Genomic DNA, 23193 nt, shown 5'->3' on the forward strand with positions numbered 1-23193 from the left:
GTATTCGTTTAGGCTTTTGATGGTCATTAACTTTTTTCACGTCCTTCGTATTCGGCATAGTACTATTATTATCACTTCGTTCTAAAATTTCTATGATGGTCATCTGCTTTTTTTTCTTTCTCTTTCCGTGATCTTTTGCGTTGATAGCTTTCTTGTATCTTTAGTTTTGTATTCCTGCTAATGTATTCCTGGTCAGTTCTGTTTTTTGAGTTGTGTAAATTAACATTCTCTATTTTTTCAGGTTCCAGATAAAGGCAACAGTGGTATACCGGTATTAAAAGTCAGGAATCGATTTTAAGAAAGCGAACCCGGGTACCAAATTAAAACCGAGCGAAACACAACAACTATAAAAGGAAATCAACAGGAACACCGATGTGCAGAAACAGACACTGCTTACTGAATAAATTGAATTGTCGGCTTCGCCTTGAAATTGTACATTTTGCTAGTTTCTTTCCAATTCGTTTGTCTTTGTATGATTTACTATTAGTTTTTAACTGACTTTATCTTATTTGATATAACTTCCTGGATATCTTTATAAGTATTGCTTCTTTGGGATCTGTGTCGCTTCGTTTCCTGTTTATCCGTTGTTGCTTTCTTTTAAGGGCTTGATATTTTCTTTTCAGTTTCAAATGTTTTTCCTTCAACGCGGTAGTGTTTTTAGTTTTTATCAACACTACTTTTGTTTCTGAGATATTCTTCTACTTGTTTTAACCTGAAAACTCAGTTTAGGTTCTAATACTTCCAGATTTGAATTTACTTTCCTTTTTCTCTTTTTCCTATTAAAGGTCAACTTTTGTAAAAAAAAATAATCTTTCTTTGACACAGATTTTTTTTTCATGAAAGAAATATGTCCTTCCTTCCCCCCTGTGGGTATTCCTTTAACATTTTTGGCCCATTGTCTTTCTCTGAACACTTTTTGCCTTTCAGTTAAACCTTTCTAAATCCACACTTATTGCTTGGAAATGCATGTAGCCAATCAGGAATCCCTAGGATGCTTTTAGTTGATTTCAGTCTCTGTTGCATGATGTTTTTATCAAATATTGTTTTTGGCTTTTAACATATTAATCTAGCTTTTAGAAACTTCGAGTACTCTCAAATCGTACTTTCTTGTTAATTTAAAATGGTTTATACAGTTTGTAATGCATGTTTGTTATTCAAAATTTACGTATTAATTGCTATATCGCGTCTCTCTATTTGTGATATATACCAGCTGTGATAAGTCTTTGGTATCATCGTAAACTACAGTTTAATCCGTCATTTGGCAGATGATTGGTATGAAAACACAAAAACTTTGAAAGTCTGTCAGTATCAAAATTCAAAAACCCAATAATCATCTTTACATTGGTAAAGCGGTGTTCAGATCTCGTTAAGCGCTGTTCGGATCTCGTTAAGCGATGTTCAGATCTCGTTAAGCGATGTTCAGATCTCGTGAACATTTTTGAACAGTAGAAATCCATACGAAAATAAACCCTGTTTTCAAAGACTCACATAATCATAACGCTCCGAACGAAATCTTCGGAGGATTTTATGTCTCCTGCTATGAAAAGGTCTTTGTTTTTCTGCTTTATATCAATCTTAAGAGTTAAATCATTTGCAAACGATTTTGATGGTTTGTTCATTCATTTTTCTATTACATCTCTGTCCTAGGTAAGCGGAGGGTTGAGTGCCCGCTTACATGTTCAACTCGGCCACAATGCAATTTACAGTGGCTGTCGTTTTTTTTATGTGTTTCATATAGATGTTTGTATTTTGCTCATGGTTTTGTACATGAGTCAGTCCACCAATTTTCTCGTATAAAATGTTTTACATTTATCATTTCGCTGCCTTTAATTATGACTATTTGGTAGCGTTTTATTCTCATTGTTTATTGTCGTATAGTAACCTAAAGTTGTAAACTCCAATGATAGATTCCTGTGGAGGGTGGTTTCATTTGCAATTACACAAACTGATATCGCAAGGACAAAATACCAAATAAACATGCCTGGAATTTGTTACATGAAAAGAAGCAAAAACAAAAAACAAAAAACAAAACTGAGTAACTTCCGTATTTTTCTATGGGATTGGTAATTTTTCGTTATTAAACTTGTTATCCTGTAACAACATGGACAATTGTAAAAACAGTTATTCGCAGGTTTCATTTAATTGTATTTGATTTCCTTAATGTATATTAGAACAAGTGTGAAACACTTATGATATTTATCTGTGAATCTCTTTGTTAAAATGATGATCCAATGGAAATTTCTCCATGGAAAACTACTTAAAATTATTAGCAGGAAGTTCACTTCCTTGTTAGACTTTTTCATGAAATGATAGAGGTGGTAAAGGTAGCATGCAGTTACGACTGTCAATGATCCTCAACTGAAGAAAATGTAAGTTTTTAATTGCAGTGATTTAGGGCAACTAAAGACCGAAGAAAAATTGTCCAAATATCAAATTTATCTTTAATGCAAAAAATGCCATAATTTTTCATAAGGTCAGGGTAAAGAAGAATGTAAATTTGCTTAGTTTTGACATATCATAGATCCTCCAATGTAATGTAATGTGTCGATCAGAAATCGCATGTCACTATTATGGTGTAAATAGTAAACTTCGTGAGATATGGTTTATTGAAAAAAAGTAAATGTATATATTTTGTAGGCTTGCAAAATGCATTCCACTCCTACCTTTTACAACAAATGGCACTTAAGGTGGTATGGGTGTTTTCCTCCATCTTGGATTGTAAAAAAACAGAGAACATAAGGTCCAGATTTTCTATCAAGTTAGCAAACTTTGATGCAGGAATGCAAATATTTAATGTGAATTTTCATTTACAAGAACAAATTTATATAGAACTTATAAATATTAATATTTTTGCAAATGTTGATTATTTGTGGTTGTTATAAAAAAAAATCAAATTGGCATTTTAAGGGGAGGTAACTCTAAAACAGTGCATTTTCTGAAGGATTCTGTATGGAATTTTCCTATTTTGTATTTTAGCTGGAAGAAACGTACGGCGACTCTATCTTTTCTTTTGATATTCTCAAAGCATTGTCTGAAAGCTATCTTTTCCTTAAGTATTTATCAATTCTATCATTTTTTTAGTTTCTAATCGCAAAATGGTGATTTTTACTGTATAATCCATACAAAATTTGTCATTTTGTCACGTCCTTTAGCTCGAAAAAATGCACGGTGACCTATCATTTTTATTATATTTTTCAACATATATCAATAGATACATGTACTACGTTTTGGCAAAGTATGAAAAAATTCTATCATTTTGGTTTTAGACTCCCATACCACCTTAAATGGATTTTTTTTCTCGTTTTTAATATGGTTTACTTCAATCTTGTTTTGTGAAGTTTTGGTCCCTGCTACTGAACCACACATTTACTGTTTGTTTTTCTTGTTTTTTTATTTTTTTTGTGCATAGGACGGACGTACACAGTTAGCGTCATCAAGCTGTCTCCCTATTTTCCTTTTAAATTGTCGACGCAAAACATACTGCTTGTCTTGTTTGTTAAAAACCCTGACGTAGGTCATCAGTGTTGCCTTGTATACAGTCAATGTGTTTTTTTGCCTTTTGATATTCTTTTTAAGTACGAAATATGTATGGGGTTTCTATTCTTCAGAGGTGTCGAATATAGGGGAAAAAATCCAATATCAAATAGCAAAATCAGAAACCCAAACACTTCAAACGAATAAATAACAACTATCATACTCCTGATCAATCTGAAAGTCCTTTTATATTTATTATAAGAATTCTATTGGCTTGTTATGGTATGTCTATTTTCGAGAGGAGTAGAATGTAGGTTGCAAGTCTCGTTAATTGTTCTATTTTGATCAATCATATTGTCCTTTTCATTATTATGACAGATATCATATTTAGGTCATTGCCCATACTCTGAGGTGTAGATTAAGACAATAGTTAGAACTTTAAATGTCTTTGTTTTCCGTTCGTTTTCCTCGGTTTTTGTTTGTTGCCCCGATTTTGTTTGTTGTCCATGGATTTATGACTTTTGAGCAGCGGTATACTACTGTTGCCTTTATTTTTTTTCATATTTTTATTGCTCATTTTGATAGAGCAAATAAGGATTTATATAGCTGAAATATATGCCCTTCCAAAGTATTTGCTATTTTTCATTGAAAAGCATTCCAAATCTCTACATTTGTGTAGTTACGTTATTTAAAAAATTGTTTAGTGTACTTTTAAGGTACAAAAACTACTACAAAAGTGTCTCACATATACTATTGGTATTAGGGAGAAACGTATCAGGTATCAAAAAACGAAATGATGCCAAATTTCATTTAAGAAATAATTCATGGGGGCTTGAATATATCGTGATTTTACCACGGGTTGGCCCTTTATGACAAATATTTTACCCTGAGCGATAGCGAGGGGTAAAATATCGGCATAAAGGGACAACCCGGAGTAAAATCTAGATATATTCAAGCCCCCATGAATTATTTCGATTCTAATAGGTCGAAGCGCTCCAGGTGGAGGCAAATATTTGCCATTCCCAGAAATAAAAACACTATTAAATTGGCGTAAAAGAACGGAGCAAACTGAATTAGTGACATGCTTAAACTATTTAAAATAACATATATAGATAGTTTTGAATTAATTTAAATGATAATTTACTGATATGTCTTAAATGTTTTAACAAATATGGCTTATAACGCATTTTAGCATCGTTTGTTTACGTTTCCATGTTGTGATGATTTTCGGTAATACAAGCGTGTATTTTCCCGTAAAATGCTCATATTATAACGTCATCGTTTTATGACGTCGCAAACTCATTCATAAAAAAGCATATGACGTGGGAGTACGATCGTAACAGCCCATGCAATATATTCAAATTTTACCACGGGTGTGTACTCAAAGCGTTTGAAGGACGTCATGTTAGAATTGTGTATTTACATTTACCAACCAAGAAATATATTTATAAAAATAAACGAGCGGGGTTTTCGAGTATGAGTCAGTGGAGAGTTGAGTTTCAATTTCCGTTATAGTTCAAACACACAAATGATTTATACTTTTAATCAGCTTCCCATCTCATTTTGTGAAAGCAAACAATAGCAGATATAATCTTGACGTCTAGTACTTCAAAATTGGTGTACCAGGAATTCGTTTCAGCTTCCTTAAACGACTGCATCTGGTCTTTGTTAGTCTTGAATTTTAGTTTCTTGTGTATATAAACTCATTATAGATACCAGGACTACATTTAGTGTATACGCCATACGCGCGTTTCGTCTACAAAAGTCTCATCAGTGACGCTCGAATCCAAAAAGGTTAAAAAGGCCAAATAAAGTACGAAGTTGAAGAGCATTGAGGACCAAAATTCCTAAAAGTTTTGCCAAATACAGCTAAGGTAATCTATGCCTGAGATAAGCCTGAGTTTTTCATAAAATTCAAAAATTTGTAAACAGTAAATTCAAAAATATAACCATATCAATGACAATTCATGTCAGCACAATTCAGAGTACGATTTACATCGTCACTGAACTAATATAATATTTGTTAAGGGGCCAGCCGAAGAACGCCTCGGTGTGCAGGAGTTTCTCGCTGCATTAAAGACCCATTGGTATCCTTTTGCTCTTGTTTCTGCGATTTCTGTGTACATCATTTTTTTATGATTTTAACTCAATATTACATCTTATATAATAATTATATCTTGTCATACAACCAACATTGTGTCGTAGAACTTTAAATAAAGATTTGCAATTTGTTAATATAACCACACAATGTGTGTTTAAATTTCAGAATAAAGAACATTATCCCTTTAAAATTTCATCTTTCGGATTAATTTGTGAAACTTGTACTTACGAACTTGCGTGTTCAGAATATTGAGTTAAATCTTAAAACATATAGTGTTTTCTTTAATGTTAAAAGGATTGACTTGTAAACTTTAAATGTAAATAAAATTTTACACAAACGTGTCTTACAGAACCAGTTGATATGTGCACATAAAAATTCATTACACTTTACCTTAAAAAATGAAGGAAAACATTGGAGTCAGGTTTCCAATTATGATTCATTTCATTCAATGTGTTTTTATACAAGCGTATAACACTTCAAATACGTAGCTCTCCATCGCCTTTAATCTCTATTTTTTAAAACAAGCAAAAACAGATATGATCTTGTTAGATAAGATAAGATAAGATAATTTTTATTAACCAATCATTTATGTATTCATTTATTATGAAATTTTCTCTTTTTCGTTTCAACGTCAATAAACGGCTGCTTTCAAAAGGCAAGTGAAATTGAGATATTAAACACATAACGTTTATAAAGTATCCAACTTATAGCTAAACTATGTTTTTACACATGTCTGTTATAGTTTAAAATACTAAAAAAAAGTTGGACATGATGCATGAAATGTTTCAATTAATAACTATCAGCTGTTTCAGTTTACGACATTAAATTTCCAACAATGATGGTACACTATGGATAGAATAATTGTAATATCTGTAAGCTTATATTCAATGCATTTCATAATTTCCATATTTAGAATCATCATGGACAAAAATAACAGTAACCAAGAACATGACGACGATAAAAATGTTTATGGAATGAGAAAAATTACATACTTGGAAAAATATGGGGTTAAACACTTTCCCTACCGTGGAAGGCGCAAATACGCACCATCAATTTACCAATCAGAAGACGGAGGAATGTTCATCTCAAACGATATTTTCGGATTGACAATCCAACAGTTTGAACGAACGTATAACGATTGCCTCCAAAGAAGGAAAACACATGAACAGTGGATACTAAACCTTAGATATCCTGACAAATCTTCAAATAAATATCTGGAATACTTACAGGATTGTACAGACTGTAATAAAGGTAATCAACTGGTAATTTCTTATACATTTGAAAACAAAATAGACAACAACTGGTTTGAGCTAGATCAGGATGTAGCATAAATTGAAATAATTACATTAGAGGTATCTTTCATTATAATACGCTATTTTGATTGGCTAACTACATATCACGTGTTATTCCTTAAGCAGTTGCAATACACAATAAAAAGTTTCATTTATGATGACACGAGGTCCCATAATAAAGTGCACAGGTAAATTAAATAAAAACTTGATGTAAATTGTGAATTCATGATCCTAATTAAAAAATGTAATTATAAGTATTGAATGCTTCTGCGCTTCATACTAAATGTACTTCGGTCAACGCTTTTACACCCCAATAAAGTTACAAAAAGAAGCATTCAATTCTTAGATAAATGTTGCTAGCATATACGTAATTTAGTCTCTGGTGGATATATAGTTGGGTCGTTAGCAATGATATTTTACATAGACAACAGAATCACTAAAACGCAACACACAATGAAAAAGACAGTTCATAAAATACTATAAAGTTAACAAACAACTGAGAAACTCACACCTCACATGAAACAAGAGAAGCATTTAGATGCTCCGTAATCAACCATTCTCAGATTATCTGTATGCACTACTGCAATAAAAAATAATATGTAAGATTTGTTGATGGGACAATTCCTTCAACGTATTGATACATATACGGTTTTGAACAGATAGGTATTTTGAATCACACAAATAATGTAAAATGCGTTATAAATACATAGAGAATGTTTTCTCTGAATCTCTGTTGATTTTAAGATAAAATGTCTATAAATTTACTAACAGAAGGAACCTCAACAGATTTAGACAGATTAAATGGAGTTAAAAAAAATAGCTAGATTATTTTCTATAATATATTGTAATTATAATAAAGTTTTCGCTTTGAAAAGACAAACCAAATATTCAACAATGTGCTAACATTTGTTGAGCCTAAACGGTAAGAATATAATAAAACAAATAATCCCCTACACGAAGGTTTGTACGACGTACAAATATTGAGGTTATTTCGAGAATGGTGCATGCAGAATTACAAACATATGAACATTTATACATTTGATGTAAACATCATTTTTTTCTACAATCTTACACATTTTATAACAATGACATTTATTGTTCGGTCTATATATTTCATATCTATAAGACAATTAAAACTAGGCCGATGTGAATGCGAAAGTCATTAACTGTATTTGGTTTTATACTCTATACGCTATGTATGAAACTCATATCAGAATATAACGTTATGTGTACGGACGTGTATACATTTTTAAGATGAATCAATAAATAAATGTATCTTACATGTTTTAGAACACCTTCTCTGGCCTGAAAACGAATCTAAAGAAAAAGAATTATTTGAACTTTTAGTAAAGACAGTTGGTACTGAAATAGATATACGTACTAGACAAAGATTATTTATTATACATGATATGCTTTATAATGCATTTAATGGTCACACACAAATATCGAGTGGAAGTTTGGCAGAAGGAATAGATTTGCCAGGAAGCGACAAAGATGTAATGTATGTTCTCACTGAAGCAGATGTCATCCGGAATGTACGAAATACTAAATATGTCATAACGGCAAAACTAAAATGTAAATACCCGATTCAACATTCCATATTCGTAATGGAGACAGATATAAACCATCCTGGATTTACAAGACTGAGATTTATAGCCGCAGGGGATGAAAAAAGTCACAATATTTCACCTGAAAGCTTTGAAAGTACTTCACACGGTTTATATTTATCAGTTGGTGAATTTCTAAATGGTATAAAGAAACAAAATCCACATCATCACCTTGTAATACACGGCCCTTGTCTGTCATTTACACATCAAAATGAGGATGTTGCATTTTGCCTACGAAGCAAATATTTACCTTACAACGCAATTTCATGGACAATGCGTCATCGAAGGCAATGGCCCCCTACTTTTGTGATTGACAAAATCAAACAATACGGATGTTTGCTAGTACCTATAGGGCCGAAGCATGTGTCAGATTCTAATATTTTATGGAGATTGTCTTTTTCTGTGGCAGAAAAACAACTTGTGCATTCGTTTAATTTTACTCAATTATTATGTTACGGTCTTCTCAAAATAACCTTAAAGCGTATCGTTAACATAAAAAATTATTTCAAAGAGTTATTGTGTTCTTACTTTATGAAGACGGCTTTATTCTGGGTCTCAGAGGAAGTGGATATTGACACATTTCAAATACCTAAATTGTTTACTTGTTTTTTTCTCTGCTTAGAAAAATTAACATCATGGGTCAAAAACTGTTACTGTCCAAATTATTTCATACCTGAACACAACATGTTCCTAGAAAAGATCACCCCGAATAACAATAAAATGCTACTACGTGTGCTGAACACCATACAAGTTGGCGGAATCGACAGATTGACGAGGAATTTATTTCCGCTTAACTCTGTTTTAATAAGTACAAAGAAAGAATCTTCGTTCATAAAACTTGACTTCTTATACTTCAGGATTTATAGAAGTAAGGATGTGCATGACTTTAAAGAGTGTTATGAAGTAATGGCACTTACTCAATCTTTAATTAGGTCAGAATCGTCCACGTTTATTATTGATGTATGTAAACATGTGCATGCTATTTACAGTCAATTTGCAGTGCAACTTCTACCTTCACCAAACATGATACCTAAAATGTACAAACTGTATCATAAACATTTACAAGACTGTATCAAGACAGATGCTGTATCGGGTTGGTTGTTATATGCTTCCTTTTATTATGGCACAGGACAGTTCAGAATAACACTCAAACTGATAGATTATGTTCTATCAAGATCTTCACCGAATATGGTGCCTAAATTAAGTAGCTTTAGTGAAGAGCTTGTAGACCGTTACAGACAAAATGTGCATCCCAAAATGACATTAGTTGAAAAAATGAAGATAGCGATTGTAAGAAATGTTGATTACTTGCAACACTCATCGTTGATTCCAGTAGAACTACAGCTTGAGGTGAAAGATAGTCCAATTAGTATATCGTCCATTGTAATGTCTCACTGTCTTAGATTTCTATCCTATCATCATCTTAATAAGGTTCGCAATAAACAACAGGCTTTACGTGATTTAAACGCAACAGTAAAAGAAGAATGTGCCAAAGACTCCACCAGATCATCTGATTTATTAACAGTACTTGGAGTATGTGTGGAATTGTCAGGAGATAAAAACTTAGCCTATGAGTGTTTTCAAAAGGCTTTACGATGCAACTTTATGATATGTTCTTCAGCAAGAATTCGCATGTCAAAACTTTTTGACGTATAATATAAGTTTCGTCGTAGTTTCGAAAAAGTCTTATCGAAATATCAATATGAAACGGTTATAGAGTAAATGACGACCGTGCAACGTGGACATTCAGGAATCTAACGTATCAACTAATAGATGTTAGCGTTCTTATGGGGCAATTACATTATATAATACTGCTGTGAAACAGGAAGTTGACAATTGGAAAGTTATATAACTCATACTTCAAATATAATTAATGATCATAGTTCATTTATCTAACAGGAGCAATTCAACAAGGGACAACCAAAACTCATAAGTCAAAGAGAAAAAAACAATGTCAAATAAAAATCGAAACAAGACGAAATGACAATACTATGGATTCATTATTATTCGTTGGATACTAATTTTCGTAGATTTCGTGGATACAGGCAAACCACGAAATTAAAAATTCAACGAATGACAAATTTTCTATAGGCTTATATGCAAACCTTGCCAAAACCACAAAGTTACATATCCACGAACATAAGAGTTTTCCTTTCTACACAAAAATTGGTACCCACGAAAATAAATGAACCCACAGTATTGGCAAATATCTGCATACCTCATTTCACCCACAAATATTGGTACCACAACCTATCAATAAATTGACACTGTATTTCAAATCTGCACGCACCACGTGATATAATATCCAACTGCTGACTCAGGTTTATAATCAAGTGAGCTTTAAAATATTATGAGGTAAACCATTACTGATGTCAAGTGTATTTGTAATTGTTTTGACAAATCTAAGTAATCTTCAAATGTCATCAGCTGACCAGAAGTTGTCTTTTATTTACTTCATTGTTTATAAATAAGATTGTGTATTTAGAAAATGTAGCGCATGCTGTGGTAAGGGAATAATTTTGACAATTCTGATCAATTAATTAAAAACCTTTACTTTTTTTACGTATGCCCCACATATCCTTTTTTACAAATTAAGTCTTGATACAAGTAGTTGACCACATCAATGTTGATTTGAAATTCATTTTTATGCATATATTACAATAAGAAATAGAGGGAAAATCATATCAATCTAGGCAACAGATACTAATGTTTGCCGATGTTCAAGTCTCGTTAATGGATTAACAAATGAAAGAATTGAATGAACTGAAAACAAAATCGAGAATCTTTCTTTCGACATAATAAGCGTCTCCTGCTACATGTGGATCACCCTTCATTCTAATTCACACTCAGTCAAACTATCTTAATCAGAAATAGAAAAAAAATGGGTAATTTTACAGATCCTACGACTTTCAGCCAGGTACAAAACCAGGTTTAACCAACCATATTAAACAGAACATGCTTGTAACAAGTCTGAAATTTAATAGTCGTTTTCCTTTCGTTGAATTGCTTGAAAAGATGAACATTTGATTTTGGCTAGTATTATGGACTACCCAATGCCCACTTTTTAATTCATATAATATACCTTGGGGTTTGGTATTTTTGTTAATACAAAACACTAAACTGGTATGGTAAAATCTTACACCCCGAAACCATTGGTGACTTAAGACCCCGAAATATACCAGAGAGACATTCAAACTCATAATTAGAAAAATAACTGACAACGCCATGGCTTGAAAAGAAAAACAGACAAGTAATATAAAAAAAAAAGATGTGGTATGATTGCCAATGAGACAGCTATCCACAAAAGATAGTACGCAAGACACAAACATAATAAACTAAAAACCTAGCAACACAAACTAGAGTGTAGTTATGACAAAAACTCCCATTTGTATAAATCTCGTATAAATTATGCAAAGGGAGATTAACCATATTGCTCTAAAATATAACCTCAAAATCAGTTGTTTAACAGCACACCAAAATGATCCATTATTGTGACTATGTGTGACTGATAACTACGTACTGATAGTTTCTTTCATTGGGGGGACCAGGTAGGAAATATAGGAAGATCTTCTTTTATGAAATAAGAATAAATTTGAGTCCCCTTCGAAAGACACATACATTTCAGCCCCCCTCTCACTTAATCCTCCGTTCTCCTCTTTTGTGTTAACAAAACATATGATTGAACTTAATTTCTTCATATCCCCCTATTTTTCTCTTTTTCACTCTGTAGTTCTATATTCCGCATAAAGATATTTTTCGGTTTCTTACTGAACGCGCGCGGACCGCGTGATATAAATAAGTGATAAAACAAATGGGTTAATTTCGATAGCCTATCATGCAAACATACTAATTTATTATCATATAAAAATTAAATAACCATCGAATTGATATCAAGCTTTCTCTAATTCTATGGAAATTTATCCCTTTCCGAACCCATTGTATAAAAAAATTTAATCAACGTGTGGTTGCTGGTGATCTCAAAAGATCATTGGATGATTTTAAGGGTCATGACCTTTTTAGCTAACTGGATGAATCAAAATTTGACAACAGGTGTTAATGAAATTGACAACTTCGTGCAATGTGAAAGGCACTCGAAGGGGATTTTCGGTTAACAAAAAAGGAAAATGTCTTTTTAATCATAAGAGAAACAGATTCTTACATAGTTACTCGTAGATTGTCGGATTTATCCAATCTCGATAGTTAAATTATAAATTTTAAAGTCCTCGCCGAGGCGGCTCGGACTTTAAAATTGATAATTTAACTATCTCGATTGGATAAATCCGATAATCCACTGGTATCAATGTAAGAATCTATATTTCTCTAATTCTTACTCGATTTTATTCTTTTCCAGACCTATTGATTATTTCTATATCTAATCAACGTTTGGTTCGTTTGATCTCAGTTGTTCATTGGTCAAAACTATATGACTATTATGACGTCAAATTTGCTTGCTTTCTCTGAAATTTCTATTGTGACGTCATGAAAAAAGTGACCATGTATGATGGAAAGAAAGCATGTTTTGTGGGCTGTTCGAAAAGGATTTTGATTGTCTGCATACCGTCTAAAAATTATTAGAGAAACAGATTCCACCACCAAATCTCGTGCAATACGATATTTATCCACTCTCGACAGTTAAATATTTTTACTATTTAACTGTCTCGAGTGGATAAATATCGTATTTCACTCGATTTTCGTTAAAACAAAAAAGAGTAAGTTTTCAGATTCACGTGTGAGCTAGAGCTCCGGCTGTGTCCCAACTGAGTTATGTGTGTCGTATGGGATATAAAAACAGATGATTAAAATACCATGTTTCACTCCTAGATATCATCTTTAGTTATTACAGTATATGCTCGATCGTGAGTTTTCAAATACTCTGATAAGGAAACAGTTAGTATTTTCAGTGTTCATATAGAAAGGGTTATGTTCTTTATCTGAAAAGCAAAAATTAAGACACAAAAAAAAACAGCAGTCCAAGATATATTTCAGACTTACAAATTAACAAAAGAAAGTCATGACTCACAGTAAACAAACATTGGAATAAGTTAAAGTCAATAATTATGAAACATCACATTTAAAATTAAGTGATACAGATAATTTTGCTAAAGAATAAGATCTATTCATAGAATTCAACATGTTCAGCACATTATTTATCATGTGTGTGCCTTAGAAAAACTGAATGGCTCTTTTTTGATAATTTCGTTTCTTACCATATGAAATATCGAGAAATTGGATACCACCCTATTCGTTCCTCAGATGCTTCCAATACCTCATGCATTTGCTCTCAACCTCCCGTTAAAATTATGTCCTTAATGATAAATATTCAAAAATAACTTATATGAGTTTGTTACAATCTGAAAATGACAATTTGAAATAAAAACAAATGTTGATGAATTGAGATGTTCAAATAGTTATTTTTTCCTGCTCCAAATTAAATCTCCTGGCCATGTACTATAATCAGATGCATTAACAAGCTTTGGCAAATTCGGTGCCAACCCGTGTTGATCAAAAAAGTCAATTATGAACTGTCCTGTTTCATCTTTCGCATGGAATCGAAATTCCAATAAAACTGTTTCAACTTTAACTTTTTTGAAAAATATTTTGGCACCTTTAAGTATTTCATCTTCATGCTTTTCAACGTCCATTTTTATTATTGCACTTTTAATGGGAAATATTTCAAGTAAATCATCTAAAAGTATGGCATTAGCTGTGAAATTGTGAGTTATATTTGTTGTTGGCGATATCTGTTCAACTCCCATTCCACCAACATTAGGCTCTGTTGATTTAATCAATCTTAATACCGATCGCTTGTCTGAAATTCCATTATGAATAATAGACATCTTGTTTGTAACGTTTGCTTTTCTTGCGGAGGCACACAACCGCATCACATTCTCTATATTACAATCGACTGCAATGACGCGATAACCAAGAGCCGCCATTGTCATAGAATACATGCCTATGTTAGCACCTATGTCAATAAAAACTGCTTCCGGATGAAGTTTCATTGCCTCGACTACCTTGTCAACCAGCGGGGTTTCCCATGTACCAGAATTAAAAATCATTCGAGATATGTGAACATCTTCATTAGGATTATAAATATATATAGGTACATTCAAAGGAAGTATTTTCTTAAGGACGAAATTATCTTTTGCTTGACAGGTTTCGTCATCTAAGATATTCCATCCATGGTTATTATCACGTGTGATTATTTTCCCTAGTGTCTCTTTTGAACTAAGAAGAACAATGTTTGAGTTATCGACTGGTTTAGTTTTATCCACGTTTACATTATAGCGAACGAATATAAGTAGTGGGACTATCAAAGTCACTCCTAAGGCAAACCATATAATGGCATACTGGTATTGAACAGATCCCATCTTATCTCAACAGGAGACTACGGAATAAATTTGTTTGTGACCATGAACACAGATATTGGTCAGTTTCCAAAAATCACCATGCCCCATGTCAAGTCACCAGTGTACTCCAGGGTGGTCAATTTCTGTAAAAGACAAAAATAAATATTGGTCAGTTATCGAAAATCAAACAGATACAGTCACCCATGGACTTCAGATTTACATTTTGGAAAAAGACTAAAACATATTGGTCAGTTATCAATATTTACTTAACACATCCCTGTGGACTCCAGTGAGATCGATTGCTAGAAAAACAACATTTTTTTGTCAGTTATTGACATTACTTGGCAAATCTCAGTCACCTGCCGACTTCAGGACTAGATTTTAGAAAAAGACAACATATGTTGGTCAGTTATCAAACATTACTGAATATCACCAGCTGGTGAATCCAGGTTGATTTATTTTTAAAAGTCACAGATATATAAGTAACTTTCGTTAACAACTGGACATATATCTTTTATCAAGTCATTAGCTGTGGACTTTAGAGGGATTTCTTTCTGGAAAGGACAGAAATATTGGTCAATTATTGAAAGTTACTGGACATAATCTATATCAAGTCACTACCAATGGACAAAAAAATGAACATTATCGGTGATTTCTAGACAAATCAAATGTCAGGTCACCCGTAAAATCGTGTGATCCATTCTTGAAGAGAACATAGAAAATGCTTGGACATAGAAAATTAATGTACAATTCCGAGTCACCATGCAATGGTCTCCGGTAATTCGTTTCTAGAAATAACAGAAATTATAGTCAATTATCCAGCTAAAAGTAATCAAATCACTGCCAAGTCAACTGTGGATTCTAGTGATTCATTTCTAAAATTTAAAAGAACACAAGTATTGGTCAGTTTTTCAAATTTACTGGGGGAAATCCATTACAGGTCACCAGTGGACGTCAGGGTAACCCATTTCTGAAAGACAGAAATATTGGTCATCAATCTATCAGAACTGAGCACATCCAAAATCTAGTCATCAGATGGGGATTCAAGGTTGATTTATTCTTGAAAAGGACAGAAATATTGGTCGGTTATTATGATCGATGTTAGGCTGTACATTTCTTAAATACCTTTTGTATATTATTTTGAATTATTTCTGTTTACATCTTTAAATATTTTTATAACTTTGCTGTAATCATTTTTATATCACTCTGTTCTCTCCTAAGACCATCTTGCATGCTGCTCGAGTCTTCGTCACTTGTTCTCTGGCAGATATTTGTCTCATTTGCATCATTGTCATATCTTCATTGCTTTTATTTAATAGTCGCATGTTCAGGAGTGCGTTGAAGTGCGTTCTTGTTTGAAAATTGTGTTCCATATTTATCATCTGCAGCGTTTTTCTTTATAACGACAATTTGATCATATCACAGGCAATTGGCTATGTAATTTGGATTTTGTTGATTTATTGTACTGGACATTGAATTTTCTACTTTTCTAACAAAATACTTAAAAAAATTTTTATGTCGTACCTTGTTTTCGATAAATCTATGAAATATTAGACAATCCATTATTTACTATCCATTCTTGGATAGTAAATGAGGGGGTGTAATCATCTAAAACAAGCCAGGTAGGACATGCATATATAGAAATGTTAAAAAGGGAGCTTAGAAACAATTTTTTTGACAATTTGGAAATAAACTTTTCTTTTATTAATTTGTCTGATGAAAAATGATGACTTATATACTCAATCCATCAACACCATCACAAGTAAATATTAGGGTCCTACATCAAAAATCATTACAACTGAGGAAATTGCCACTGGAATGATCTGGAATATTTACTGTAATTATATGATTGTGTGTATATATATATTATTATGTGAATATTAGTTATACACTATCTACTTATTTTGTATTTGTCACAAACTTAATATTGATAAAGTTTTACTTTATATGGCAATACATTTTTGAAATTGAATTTTAGAAAACGAAATATCGAATATATTATGTGCAGACAATGAAATAAATATCAAAATTGTACCCCAGCGCCTGTTGTTCTGATGAGTTTAACTTTTTTCTGAGATATTTTTATGTAATGGGAATATATCTCCCAACTGATACGATATTCCCGTGCTTGCATTTTCTATCATGATTTTCTTGATAGAAGGTTGCTGCTCACATGAAAGCTTTTAAACCAAGAGGTCCAAATGGTGAAGTTGAAATCATCCCTTCGTAAATTTTACGGACGCCATTGATCACGATTTGGTTGACTGTTATGGAATAAGCGTTTCACAAATAAGATCGGATATGTTCCTTACGTCGTATTTACAATCCCCTTCCCTTTCATGAATCTGACCTACCGATTAAGACTATTTACCGGATTTGTTATAACATAAGCAACACGATGTGTGCCACATGTGGAGGATCTGCTAACCATTCCAGAGCACCTCAGATCACTCCTATTTTTTGGCGGAGTTCATGATGCTTATTCTTTAGTTTTCTATTTTGTGTCATGTGTTCTATTGTTGATCATTGTTTGTCTGTTTGTCTTCTTACATTTTTAGCTAGGCGTTGTTAGTTTATTTTCGATTAGGAGTTTGACTGTGCCTCTGGTATTTATCTTCTCTATTTTAAACGCCAAGGAAATATATACCCAACAACACAGAAAGCTAGAAAGTAAGTGTAAAGTCAGTGTGCCATGTGCACGTGACGGTCTAGTCCAATGTGACAACCAAAAGAATCGAGTTAGTTCCCTTGACTTTCACTATTAATTTATATGTATTCAATAAATATGTAGATATAATATACGTGTATATTCATTTATTTGTATCTCTATTACTGTTTAAAAAGCAATGTTTAAACTAATTTATACTGATATGTTCATGTCCTTACCTTACAAAGTAATTCTAATGTAGACATCTGATACAGTGATATAAATCAGTTCTTTATCTCATTACATGTTTATCTAACCTGGCACACGTATAATCCTGTGGTTGTCATTTCATATCAATCATATAACTTCAGGACATTCGCTGTAATGAATTAGATATATCAAGGATTGTATAGTAAACAAAATATATATATATATTAATAGATTTAAATCAGTTTTGTCTAAATTATAGTATATGTTACAATCAGATTAAATACTTATGAAAGATAATCACAAGTTATGTGTGAAGATTATTATAAAAATGTTGCTTTACTGACTTTTAATTTTCAACAATTTTTTCACTAATTTTGCCTTTCCATAAGACAGATTTTATTTTGTATTTGCAATTGCAAACTCTGTTAGTTAAACGGTTTGATTAGCTAGACTAAATCTTTAAAAACAAAAATTAACAGTTTGTTTAGAAATCAGTTTGTTTAATAATAATGACAGTCTTTAGATTAAAGAATTATTCATTATTGTTTTCATTACATTAATTATTATGTAATGATGTATTATTATATATTTCTCTAGGGAAATGGTACATGTATTATTGCCAATCAGACAATTATTCATTTAAACCCCAGGCAAAAATATGCACAGTAACAAGTCGCCTTAGGGACGACATCAAAAGTTCAATGTAGGATAAAACAACTTAATTCACATATTTTTTTCACCCCCCCCCCCCCCTCTTAACTTAATTTGGAGAAAATTGATTAACCAATAGGGATATATGTAAAAATCGATTTTAGATATACAAAACTTGTAGAATTGTACCCCCTTTCCCTTAAGCAATTTGATTTAATTTTTTTTTATCCTACAATGTCGTCCCTTATTGCAGTTAATTCTGTATTAACTCACAGTATAATTGTCACTATAACAGTAAATAATCAACATCCATAACCGATCATAACCGCTGTTTCAATGATAATTTGACAACTTGTTTTTGCATGGTTTTTTATTTTATAAGATTGTTGTTCAAATTATTTAGTGTTTCTTAATCTGCAATATTTTATTATAATTTATTATATATCTTTTGAAAAATAAAATAAAACATAAAATAAAAGCATAAAAACTGAAATTAATTTAACCACAAACCACATTTTTCAATCAAAGAATTACACAAATGGTTAACAAGTTCAGCTTTCTAAATACATGTATGCAGACCAATTGTGTACCAAATATTTGATTTATTCTATATTGCCGTATTTCAGAAAACTTTGTGTCCATAGTACACGGATGCCACACTCGCACTACCATTTTCTATGTGCAGTGCTGTGGACCGTGAAACACTTTGACCAAATATTTAACCTTAAGCAGGACAGACGGAGGGACGGATGAACTGACGCACAGACCGAAAAACATTATGTCCATAATGCTGTTTTTTTTAAACAATGATTTTGTGTCCGACAATTTTACATACGTTGAACTTTGTAAATAGTCAATAAAAGAAAAATCACAAAAAATACTGACCTAAACCACGCCTCTTTTAAGGAGATATATAATATTCATAGATAAATAACTTTGTTCACGTTCTGGTTCCCAGATATGATCTCATGTTTCATCTCATAGAGATATAAATGCACGTAGTAGACGGTTAAATAGAATTCTGATAAAAAGACAAAGTGGAATGGTCGGGAAGTGCAGAATTTTAGTATAGACATATAAAAAGAGTAGTGCATATCAACTTTCCATTTTATGATATACTGCTTTATGAAAATTCGTAGTAAAGGTATTTAGCCGTAAAGGGATTCCTATTGGAAATTGCGTTCTCTATATTTACAGAAATGTAACCTTTAGAAGCATCCTGTAGAAACAGCTGAAATGAGTATACTAAGATATGGTATTTATAGGCGGATCCATCCACCCTTCTTATGTCAGTCAGCGGGCCCTTCTCCTTACAAAAAGTGCTGGATCCGCCACCGGCAAGATTGCGAATCAGACAACTCTTCACATGAGACCAAATACCCTAAAAGTTAGCATATGTGAGTCAACGTACTTCATTCATTTATGATTGAGTAATAGCCATACCGCCATGCAAGCTATAATAAAAGTCCGAGAAATTGCAAAATTTAAAGCAATTCGATTGAGAAAAACTAATTGATTTTTATAGTTCGTTCTTATATGTTATACCACTGTTCCAGGTTAGGGGAGGGTTGGGATTCCGCTAACATGTTTAACTCCGTCACATTAAGAATGTATTTGCCTGTCCCAAGACAGGTGCCTGTGATTCAGTGGTTGTCGTTTGTTCATGTGGTACATAATTGTTTTTGTTCATTTTTTGTACACACATAAGGCCGTTAGTTTTCTCGTTTGAATTGTTTTACATTGTCTTTCCATGGCCTTTTCTAGCTGACTATGCGGTCTGGGCTTTGATCATTGGCTGTACAGTGACCTATCGTTGTTAATTTCTGTGTCATTTTGGTCTCTTGTTGACAGTTGTCTCATTGGCAATCATACCACATCTTTTATAATGTAATTGACTGATTTGCATAGTAAACAATAAACACAACAATAGTATTTACAGCAACAAACAATAGTGATGCTTTGTATGTGAATTACAGAACAATGCCGTAAAAAGGTACAAAAATGTAGAAATAGACAATAAAAAAAGAAAAACAAATCATGTTTACATTTGCTTTTCGTAATTTTGTTTTGTCAACTATTTTTTTTCTATATTTTTCATATCAGGGGCTTTTAATGCAGACTATACAGTATTGGTTTTCTCGTTGTCGGAGGCTGTATGGCTGCCTATAATTGATATCATCCACTTCATTTTAACTTTGATGGATAGTTGTCTCAATGGCAATCATACCATATATCTCCTTATTTTTATTTCATCGACCTATTGCTTATACATTTAAGTATGGTATTAACTGGCAAAATAACAAAAAAAACTTGCCTTAGACCTACGAATAACAACAAGAGGCTCTTAAGAGCCTGAATCGCTCACCTTAATTTTTTTGGTTAAATCTCTCATCAATGATTATTTTGGCTTTTCAATTTATTTAAATGTTCTTTGAATCGTCCTATTTTCTTCAAAAGCAAAAAAAAAATCATTTTCTCCTACGTTCTATTTTAGCCAGAGGAGCTATGTTTCTTGACATACAAGGAAATTAAATATAAAATTTATACTAGATACTCTGAAACTCATTTAGCCTAAGTTTGGCTGAAATTGATACAGCAGTTTCAAAGGAGAAGATTTTTTAAAGTTAGTCGACCTGATAATGGTTTACTTTTTAAATTGTTATTTGGATGGAGAGTTGTCTCATTGGCACTCACACCACATCTTCCTATATCTATGATGAACAAATTGTGAAAAAAGTCTTTAAAGGGCAATAACTCCTTAGGGGGTCAATTGACAATTTTTTGTCAAATTGACTTATTTGTAGATCTTACTTTGCTTAACATTTTTGCTATTAACAGTTTATTTGCATCTATAATAATATTCAAGATATTAACCAAAAACTTCAAAATTTCTTTAAAATCATCAATTAAGGGGCATTATACCTGAAAAACCAGTTACCCAATTCGGCTGAAAATTTCAGGACAGGTAGACCTTGACCTAAAAAATACTCTAACTTCTTGTCTTATTTGCTCTAAATGCTGGAGTTTTTGAGATGTAAGCCAAAAACTGCATTTTACCCTGTGTTCTATTTTTAGTCATGAAGGCCATGTTTTTTGACAAAATAGAAAATAAAACACAAACTTTATTTTATACACCATACTGATCATTCAGTTGAAGTTTGGTTGAATTTGGTGGAGTAGTTTTAGAGGAGAAGATTTTTTAAAGTTAGCAAATATGATGAACAAATTGTGAAAATTTGTCATTAAAGGACAATAACCGCTTAGGGGGTCAATTGACAATTTTGGTCATAATAACTTATTTGTAGATCTTACTTTGCTGATCATTTTTGCTGCTTACAGTTTATCTTTATCTATAATAATAATCAAGATAATGACCAAAAACTGCAAAATTTCCTTAAAATTACCAATTAAGTGTCAGCAACCCAACAATGGGTTGTTTGATTCATCTGAAAATTTCAGGGCTGACAGATCTTGACCTAATGAACATATTTACCCCCATGTCAGATTTGCTCTGAATGCTTTCGTTTTTGAGATATAAGCCAAAAACTGCATTTGACCCCTATGTTCTATTTTCAGTAACGGCAGCCAGGTTTTGTGACGGATCAAAAATCGAAGCACAAACTAAGTGCAGGATAATCTAAGGAACAATCATGCTAAGTTTCATCCAAATCCATTCAGTAGTTTCAGAGGAGAAGATGTTTGAAAAATTGTTAACGACGACAACGATGGACGCCAAGTGATGAGAAAAGCTCACATTTCCTTTTAGGAAAGGTGAGCTAAAAATGGAGTCAAGTTCTATGAACCCTTAATTACCTCAAAATTGGCCAATACACTAAATATATATAATTGACCTAGCTATAATTGCTTATATCTGAGAAAAAGACCAAACCATAAAATCTAAAAATTGTCTGATGAGCCATGAAAATGAGGTTAAGATTAGATGAAACCTGCCAGACAGACATGTATACCTAACACTCATTCAATACACAAAATATATTGGCCCTATTGCATGTAGTTTCTGAAAAATTAACCAAACAGCAAAACCTTCACATTGTCTAATGAATCATGAAAGTGAGGTCAAGGTCAGATGAAACCTTTTGGTAGGACACTTACACCCACAATCGTTCATACACAAAATAAAGTTGACCTATTGACTTTACCATGTAACTTTAACTTTAATCACTGATCCATAGTATAAGGGTGAAGTCAGGTGAACACTACCTGAAAAGCATGAATTATTCTGTGTCATGTGATAACGTTTCACCCAATAAAATTGTTTAAAATATAATTATGTAAGGTTTAATAATATACAATTGAGTATTAGATGACGAAAAGAAGTATGAAATGTTTTATTGCCAATTAAAGAAATAAATAATTCATTTAACCCATACGAAAAACATATTGATGATGCTTCCATTTTAAGTAATAAATTTCGCCCTTTCAATGATTTTGAGATTTCAATACTAATAGAAACACTCAGCAGATAAATATTGACCTTTCATCATCATGATTATGGCTACTAGCACATGTTGCATTGGTCATAATATAAGCAATAGCCTTAAGCTTCTGTTGGACTATTTCTAAACAAAAATTGAATAAAGTTAAAAAGAAAGTAATTGTTTTATAAAATTTAGTATCAAAGGATATGCTCTTTTACTTTTGGCCTGAAGGACATCATCTTCGCTAGCCAAAGGTTATGATCCACTCCCGCTCTCTTCACCCTTGGCGGATTGAGATAACATTTCGGAAACACAAGGTAAGGATTTTTATTGGTTGCAGTCGAAACTTGTGCATCTATTCAAAAAGTGCCTATAACATTATCACAAATGTTGGCTTAATCTGTCAAGGGTGAAGTGAACTG

General features: G+C 32.3%; 2 protein-coding genes across 2 annotated transcripts; one reads left to right on the forward strand and one right to left on the reverse strand.

Moving 5' to 3' along the window:
- The first annotated feature begins 2294 nt into the window (after positions 1-2294).
- Positions 2295-10785, forward strand: LOC134689615 (uncharacterized). Its single transcript, XM_063549586.1, has 3 exons — positions 2295-2369; positions 6489-6826; positions 8158-10785. Exons 2-3 carry the CDS (start codon positions 6496-6498, stop codon positions 10128-10130), a joined length of 2304 nt encoding a protein of 767 aa, XP_063405656.1. The 5' UTR covers positions 2295-2369; positions 6489-6495; the 3' UTR covers positions 10131-10785.
- A 2820-nt stretch (positions 10786-13605) lies between these two features.
- LOC134689616 (uncharacterized) lies at positions 13606-17845 on the reverse strand. The gene is made up of 2 exons (XM_063549587.1): positions 17711-17845; positions 13606-14967 (listed from the first exon to the last, which is right to left on the reverse strand). Exon 2 carries the CDS (start codon positions 14843-14845, stop codon positions 13883-13885), a length of 963 nt encoding a protein of 320 aa, XP_063405657.1. The 5' UTR covers positions 14846-14967; positions 17711-17845; the 3' UTR covers positions 13606-13882.
- Positions 17846-23193: the final 5348 nt, after the last annotated feature.

Source organism: Mytilus trossulus, chromosome 11 (assembly GCF_036588685.1).
Source record: "Mytilus trossulus isolate FHL-02 chromosome 11, PNRI_Mtr1.1.1.hap1, whole genome shotgun sequence".
NCBI classification, from domain to species: Eukaryota; Metazoa; Mollusca; class Bivalvia; order Mytilida; family Mytilidae; genus Mytilus; species Mytilus trossulus.

What these genes read in the sequence shown, in the direction of transcription:
- LOC134689616 (XM_063549587.1), bottom strand. Translation starts at nt 14,845, where the DNA reads ATGGGATCTGTTCAATACCAGTATGCCATTATATGGTTTGCCTTAGGA.
- LOC134689615 (XM_063549586.1), top strand. Translation starts at nt 6,496, where the DNA reads ATGGACAAAAATAACAGTAACCAAGAACATGACGACGATAAAAATGTT. An exon ending in TTGTACAGACTGTAATAAAG is followed by an intron (nt 6,827 to 8,157) that starts GTAATCAACTGG and finishes TACATGTTTTAG; the next exon opens with AACACCTTCTCTGGCCTGAA.